This window comes from Zingiber officinale, chromosome 7B, assembly GCF_018446385.1.
Source record: "Zingiber officinale cultivar Zhangliang chromosome 7B, Zo_v1.1, whole genome shotgun sequence".
NCBI lineage: Eukaryota > Viridiplantae > Streptophyta > Magnoliopsida > Zingiberales > Zingiberaceae > Zingiber > Zingiber officinale.
Window position 1 is genome coordinate 24,620,683 of NC_055999.1, and position 8,604 is coordinate 24,629,286.

General features: G+C 39.7%; 1 protein-coding gene across 1 annotated transcript; it reads left to right on the forward strand.

Annotated features, from left to right (window-relative positions):
* Nucleotides 1-2,219: 2,219 nt before the first annotated feature.
* LOC122003652 (WD-40 repeat-containing protein MSI4-like) lies at nucleotides 2,220-5,555 on the forward strand. Its single transcript, XM_042558732.1, has 3 exons — nucleotides 2,220-2,477; nucleotides 2,562-2,634; nucleotides 5,497-5,555. The coding sequence occupies exons 1-3, from the start codon at nucleotides 2,346-2,348 to the stop codon at nucleotides 5,523-5,525; spliced, it is 234 nt and encodes a 77-aa protein (XP_042414666.1). The 5' UTR covers nucleotides 2,220-2,345; the 3' UTR covers nucleotides 5,526-5,555.
* Nucleotides 5,556-8,604: the final 3,049 nt, after the last annotated feature.

Genomic DNA, 8,604 nt, shown 5'->3' on the forward strand with positions numbered 1-8,604 from the left:
TTCTAAATAAATGTTTATACAAAAGTTAGGCTTTTAGTATACACTCTAATAGGCTGAAATCACCCAAGCGAGCGGAGCTGGAGAGGAAGACCCGAACCGAGGCGAGCAGCACAGGAGCAGAGGGCCCAGACCGAAAAAGTCAACGGGGTTGACTTTGAAGGTCTGGTCACCCGGAACTCTTCCGAGCGCCCGGAACTGAAACTTTATCACCATCGACGTGGACGTTGACTGTTGCATCGGGGATAACTTTCTATCCCACTCTAGGCACCTAGAACGCTTCCAGGCATCCCGACCAAGGCTATAAATACAGCCTTGGTCCAAAAGCTTTAATATCAACAATCAATTTGAGTTCCAACACTTTACGCTTCACTTTATTAGTTTAGCTTCATCTTTTTATGGTTTCACTATTGTAAGAGGCTTCTCCGCCTGAAGGAGATACATAGTGCGATTCATTTCCTTGGATTAACAACCTCCCCAGTTGTAACCAAGTAAAATCTGTGAGCCTCATCTTTTAGTTTATCTCTTTATTTTATTTTATGCAAGTGTTTTTTTAAGTCCGAGAAAGGTTCTTTTCTTTTTAATTGTGCAGGCCTTCGGATGGCAAGAGAGGGGGGGTGTGAATAGCCTCCTCTAAAACTTAAACAATCTTCTCACAAAAGTTTGTTAGCACAGCGGAAATATGCAAAAGAAAAACTAATACAAGGAAAAGAAACAACCCACAACTAACACAAGTATGTACGAGCACTACAACAAAATCGCTCATAGACATCAGTGGAACAACATCGGTTTTAGGCTAAAACCGAAGTCTTTGAGTATTTTACACCGGTTTTTCTAAAAACCGGTGTCTATGAGCGCAGATTTTAGCTCATAGACATCGGTTTTTTAGGCGATGTCTATGAGCGCCCTTTTTTTGGTTAATAGACACCGATTTTAACATCGGTTTTTAAAATCCGATGTTAATAAACCCCTTCTTAAATAATTTAATTTTTTCACCGGCCAAAATTTACAAGACTTCACAAAATTCCCTCCAAACCTAAACCAATATCGTGCCCCTTCTCTCAACATAAACCTAAACCTCAGCCTCATCTCCCTCTTCCCCTTCCGCCGTCTCGCCCTCGAAGATCTCGCCGTCGCCGTCCCCTTCATCTGCAAGTCCTGGTACCGCGCCTCCCTCGACCCTAGCTGCTGGCGCCGCCTCAACTTCCGCTCCCTCGATTTCTCGCTGTCGCCGTCCCCTTTGAACAGTGGGTTCATTTCCTCGTCACATCTCCCTGCCCGATTCCGCCGACCCTTCTCTTCTTTCCATTTTTCCCGAGTCGACAGAGCCACTCGTCGCGCCATTTCGCTGCCTAGCTGAGCTTCGCAGGCGGCGCCACAGCTGACGGGGCACAACGCGAGGACGAGTGGAGGCGAGACGAAGAAGAAAGAGGCAAGTGTATCTACCTGTGATAACTCGAAATCCATGAGGTATAGTGGGGTGGAAAACCTATAGAAAGTGAGGATTTGGTATGGATTTCGACTGGTTTTCTTCTGGTAAAGGCTTTGATTGTTCTTCCTGGAGATGTTTTGATTTACTTCTTTTGTAGACGCTTTCGATATGTTTTCCTCTTCTGTGGATGTGTTTGATTGGTTTTTCTTTGTATACGATTCGGGTTGGATTCTTCTCGGTGGGATGTGTTCTTGTTGGAGGTTTCGGTTGAAGGTTACTGCTTGGTTTGCGTATGTTACCCAAAATTGTTTGACAGTGATTTCTGATGTGTTCACAGTAGGTTTTCCTAGAGATTTTGGCTGGTGTTCGATGATTTGAGGTTGAGTTGTGTTGTGTTTTCCATGATGAACAAGTTGTAGAGAGTTGCACGTTACCTGTTTGTTAGAATGGGTCACAGAGAGGTCAGAAGTGATTCGAGCTTTCCTTGAAGTTTTGGTTCCTAATTGGAGGGTTTCGGAATGATTTAGAGTCGAATTTGTGTCTTCGTGAGAAGTTGATTTGAAATCTTTGGGTAATTTCCACTCAATGAATTTTCCCCTGCAGCATCGTTTACGGATTTCTTTTGATTTGGTTTCTGGTTTAGCTCACTTAGAATGTGATAGCAGATCAGGAAAATTAATGATGCATTGTCAGGACTGGTGGGTGGAAGACCTTTCTGTGCTAAAAATTGATCTTTATCAACGAGTTATCGCTGCAATGAGGAGAGCTGGTGACTACGTATATTCTTGATGTTTATTTGTTCCCATTCTATAACCTCTGCTGGTTCTTAGGCAGTATTTTGTTACTTTCTCCTATAAACATGATGTCTTGAGTTTGTGAGTCAGTGATTATATGCAGCCTTAGCATTTCTTTATCTATGATCATATTTTTTCTCAGGTTTGTTGATAAGTCTGTGCATATGTTTGATCAACGTAACCTAACTTCTGGTGGTGTTGGTGCACCAGTACACAAACTTGATGGTCACAAGGTTGCTGTTCTCTATGTTCAGGCATGCTATATTACTATATTATTAGCATTGGAATACTTCTGTTAAGTGCTGCTATAACTTACTGTCCTTTTAACTTTATTCCAGTGGTTTCTTGACAAAGCATCAATTTTTAGAAGAGCTGCTGAGGATGGCTTCCTCAATATATGGGATTATGAAGGTATTTGTTTATCTATAATGAAGGTTATGGAAAGTCATTTTCCCATATATTTTTTTGAAGCGAGTCTTTAAAGACAATAGAGGACCACACTCGTCTTCTGTCCATGTGATGATGCCATTCATGCCCAACACTAAAGGATTCTTTTTTTTTATGCCGATCAGCAATCTGTAGCAATAGCACATAGTTGTATGCAGATCTAATGCTTAGATCATTCCTCTATGAGTTCAAGATTACTTTTTTTAACACCGATCAGAAATAAATCTACATATTTCCCAGAAAATAGAGAGGTTTCATCTTTCTAAGTGATATGAACTTGTTATCTCTGATAGTTTTTGTGATCATAACATAGACCAAGGAAGAAATCTTCAAGAAATGAGTTTTTTTTTATTTAATGGATCAGGCAAATAATTGTTTTGATATCTGAAATTGTTTTCTTCTTGTCCAATTGATTTACATAGATTTTTTCTTCTTTTAATAATTGATAGAAGATTGATTTTTCAAACCTTTGATAATGTGATATTCCATAATGAAACTCATAAAAGAGGAGCACAGAGATTATAGTCTTCATTTCTATGTGTTATTTATGTTTCCTAGTATTGTTATGTTCTTTGGAAATCTCCTTGTAAGAGTTTGCAAAAGTGTTCTGTTTGTCCATCCCTGAAGCCTTGTCCCTTTGAAGCCTAATGTCTAGCAATGGGTTCATCAAGGCCTCATATAATGTCATTGTGCATAAGAGAGATGCAAGTTCTTCTACAGTGTATTTCGATACCTTGCTCAGATACACTAGTTTTGAATAGCATATATAAATTTATGAAGAAATAGTGAAGCAAAATTTGTATAAGCTAAATAGCCTTACCGCGACATCTACATGTGTCAGGATGGGGAACTAATGAGAAGACACTGATCAACATTTTAGCGCATAGAAATGCCACCCAAAGAAAGCAGATTCAGTTGGCTTACGAGGAATTGTACAACAAGAGTCTCACCAAAAAGCTCGAATCAGAACTGAAAGGAAACTTTGAGGTGGTTATTTTTCTCAACCTTTATTGTCCAATGAATGTTTTTATCTGTAGGGGCAACATCATTTGCAGAAGCTAATATTAATTATTTGAAAAATTTATAAATGTGAAGAGATCGACATGAACTTAGATATGACTTGAACCAATACTATGAATGTATGAATGTAGGCGGAGCTTGTAGCCTACATGGTCCTTATATTTAGTTTTTTTTTTTTTTTTTTTTTTTTTTTGTATCGCAGTTTAGGAAGAAAGAAACTGATAGTTCATCATATGCATACCAATGCCAAGAATGACACTCAAGGATATCAAATTTTATAATTGGTGTCAAGGTCTCGAAATGTCGCATGTTGTGGATTTAGTGTTCTTGGTTAATTTGATTGTGAACTGAAACGAGGCAAATTGTGTGAAGCTGCAATTCTCATCCATTCTGCTGTTTTGAAAGAGATGTTTAGATGCATAACAGACATGGAAGAATCTGAATATTTCTTCAAGGGTTATGCATACAGGGAATAAGCTATAGGAGCCATGAGAAATGTTTTCATAGTGAGATGTAAGGTTAGCATTACTTCTGATGATTCATTTTCTTTCTTTTAAAATTATTATAATTAAAAGTTTAGTCTACTGCTTAGTATTATGTTTGGATCTCATACAATTTTAATTATTTTGTTTTATATTGGATAATTATACTTCTGTTCCCTTGACCTAGCACCAGAGCATGCCAGAGTTTACTTAAGAATAATTTTTTCCTGTAATCCTCTTGCACGCTTATTTGTGGAGTTGCAATAACAAGTTCCCCTTGTAGGCTGCAGCCTGCAGTCTTGATTCATATGATATCGCAGAGTTCCTTATTACCCTTATTACCCATAATACTATGAACTTAGATATGACTTGAACCAATACTATGAATGTGAAATCTCTTTGTTTTTATGATTTAACCCCTCTTCATTATTTTACTCACCTCTTTTGTTTTTACCTATATTCATGTTTTTCATTAATCAGATAGAGACCCCTAACTACATTATTTAGGCTACAAGCTCGACCTCTACCACATGGCTATAGGGAGGAAATGATCATGTTGATCCCTAATCTTATCCCTAGCCGATCATTAAACATTAAATGTGTGGGAATTTACTAGAATCTACTCCTACATGAAGCAAATGAATAAAAACTACAAGTAAAGTTTACCTACCCTGTTATGACTTCAGAAGAATATGCTGAATTTTCCATGTATGCTGGCCTTTAATATAGAGGGCTACAAGAGGATTATATCTTAGGTCAAGACACTCCAAATCCATCATAAACCAAAGGGAAAATAGTTTCTACTTACTAGAGGATTGAATGGACCCAAAAGGAAGCTCTAACTTGCTGTTTTGGGTGCTGAACTAAGGAGGCAGCTGCCTTCTTGCCGCATTCCTTGCTGCTGTGGTTGGTAGCAAAAATCACAGAAAATAGGGGGCTTAGTGCAGGATATTCAGGATACCAAGATGGAATTAGAGGTAGTACAATAAATAGTATATCTCTTCATCAGAGGTAGCTTTGTTCTTCTATGCTTCACTAGATTTGTTGTGTAGTCATATTTCTTTGTTCAACCATTATCATGCCTAGTAAGTTGTATGATGCTGTCGGTTCTTATCAATCTGTACACTTGAATTAGAAGGAGCAAATTATCTATGTTATATTCTAAGCAGCATATACTAAGTGTCATATATGAAAGTTTTAGATTCTATGTTATATTCGTTATCTTGCACAGCAGCCTTTAAAAACTCAGTATTATATTTTATTTGATACATGTACACATTTGTTTTAGTTATTTGACATATGGTGGATTTATGTATTTTTACAGTTTACAAATCTCAAGTACTCCAGAGTTGAAATTGATGAAGTGCGGTTCGAGTGGGCTGAATGCATGCTAGATTACATTTGAAGTGCGGTTCTACCTTGATGTGTTAAAAGAATGTTCTACCTTGATTTTGATATTTATTAGCTAGCTTTTGATGTAAAAAGAATGTTTGGGTATTTTATGGATATTGTTGTAAGAAGATTATTTATATAATTTGTGAATATTTGTGTATTTTATGGATATTATTGAATGAAGAATATTTGTACAATTTGTGAATATTTGTGTATTTTTTTTTTTGTTATTGTCGGTTTTAAAATCAAATCTGTGCTGTTAGAAAAAATACATATTACATCGGTTTTCCACCGATGTAAAACCGGTGTTATAAAGTAATATTACATCGGTCATTTACCGCTGCCAAAACCGGTGTTATTAACATACAATATTACATCGGTTTTACACCGTGTATGAAACGGTGTCGTTAAGTGATACTACACCGGTTAATAACCGATTCGAAAATCGGTGTCGTTAAGTGATGCTACACCGGTTTTAACCCGATGTCTAAAATGGCAGACTTTTAACATCGGCTTCATAGACATCGGTCGAAAATCAAATAGACACCGGTGGAAAACCGATGTCTATGAGCGATTTTGTTGTAGTGGAGGTTCAGGAATAACTTGCCCCTACTCCTCGGCGTGTCCGTAAGGTGGACGATCCCTTGATCTTTCGGTAGATCACACCTCGGATAGATTCCGGCTAAGAATTTCTCCTTCTCGATGGAGTAACCTCTCCACAAAGTCACAGAAAATATTTAAATGAAGCACAAGACTTACAGGGATTAGTGGCTAAAGGGTATGAAAAATAAGCTTACAGCCACGATGAAAGCAGAGCGCAAACCAGAAGAAGTTCCTTAGCCAAGAGCTCAAAAACACACAGCACTCTAGCTTGATCGACCGAGAGAGATTTTCTTTTACTTTTTTTTTTGGTTGTTCTATCGAACATCTCATACTCCTTCTTATGCCTCTGCCTTTTCCATTGCGTTTGCCTGTATCGAATCACTGCAACCTGCACCGAATCGTTGCTGCCAACTCAGGCGTCGCCAATCACTTTTCCTCCTCATCTGGTTCTCTGAACTCACACCAATACCATCCATGGTCTTCACTGGTGTCTCTGAGCTCGAACCAATAGCCAGGAGTCAAGCTGATTGCAACCAGAACACAGCCAGATCGCCAGTAACCGTTGATGCTCCAATTGCACCATTTGCAGCCAAACACAGTAGAAAAACCACTTTGTCTTATTCCTCTGATAGACCTTAATTTGAACTTAAGCACTGACATGATACCTGCAACGTAAAAAGCTCACACCAGATGGTTAAATCAGACGAATCAGAAGTTGCAGAGAAACAGACAGTGTTGTGGATCGGTCAGCAGACCGATCCATAGCCCTCTGGACCGATCAGGACATATCCTGATCGGTCTGGGAGGCTTCTGATCGGTCTGTGAACCGATCAGCCTATAGGTGGATCGGTCCACAGACCGATCCCCTATTGTCCTCTGAATCCTATCGCTTCCTGATCGGTCTACAGACCGATCAGATAACTTACAGTGAACTACTGTTTGGTTACTGATCGATCACCAGACCGATCAGATAACCACAGTATCACTGGATCGGTCTGTTGACCGATCAGATATCCATAGTATCACTGGATCGGTCAACAGACCGATCCAATGCCTATGTAAGGTAGGTTTGGTGCTTCCCAGCCCTAAACCCTAAAGCCTTTCTAGTCTAGAGAACGAGCTACCGAGCCCTCTCCGACTTCGTCCGGTGCAGAGAACGAGCTACCGAGCCCTCTCTGACTTCGCGTGCCAAGTTTCCATACTTGGACTTTTCCCTTCCACCTGATCAACATTGATCAGTAATCAATCTGAGTTTAATTAATATCTGATACAAACTTAAATCAGTGTCAACATCAAAATAGCAGCCAGGTCAGACCGTATCAACAATCTCCCCCTTTTTATTGTTTGACAACATGATTTAAGTTTAGATCAGAAATGCTCATATTTCCCTAATTTTAGGAGAATCAAGATCCTCCCCCTAAGACAAATACAACACTAAGGAAATCAATAATCCTCAAGGTTATCCTCTCCCCTAAAATCAAAACTTCATTCATCTCTAAACTTAGTCATCTTCTCCCCCTTTGTCAAACACCGAAAAGGTGCGAATTAGGTAATAAGACTCAAAGGACTCCCCCTTAACTCATACTGTCTCCTTCTTAATCCACACAGAATCCCCTCTAAGTGTAATATCGGACAGTAAATAAGAGACAATCAAGATATGGCATATGAAAAGCATATAAATAGTCAATAAGAACTGAAAAATAAGGAGAAGCAAGTAATAGAAAAACGAGTAGCATAAACAGCTAATATCCAGGTCAGACATAGTATCTATCAAACAGTATCTGAAACATAGGCAGTTAAAATGACCAACATAAAATAAGGTGTATCAATCAACATCCTCAAGATGAGGAGCAACATCATCATCTGCTGGAGGAATGGATCCCTGAGGCGGCATGCTCGAGGGTGGATAGCCCGAGTAATACTGCGGAGGTGGGTAGCTGGTCATCCATCCCAGAAGCAACTGCTGCGTCGCTAACTGCTGACTGTGTAGATCATCGTAACGCTGGTCAATCCGAACGCGCAGCCCATGGAGCTCAGCAGCCAGTAGCTCATCGTGCTGATCAATGCGGCTCTCCAGCTCAGCAATCTGCCAGCGCAGATCAGGATCTGCCTCTCCATACTCAGCAGCAGCAGGAGGAGGAGCAGCAACGGAAGTAGCATCAACCTGTCGCGGAGTTGCCCATGGTAACTCACCCAGTGCTCTCCCGTCCTTCCAATGAACCACCCCATTCTGTCCTATGATGCCAGACTTGGAAAATGCACGTTTTCCAAGTCTGCAGTCCTGCCTCACCATCTTGACTATCCTCCCCTTGGAGACATCAATCTGTATGGTCTAGAGCCAATCCGTAATTATATGCCCATAAGGCATATAAACTGTGAAGCTGTTAGGCTCACTATAGGAGATGATAGAAGAGTAAATGCTCGACATGATGTCAAA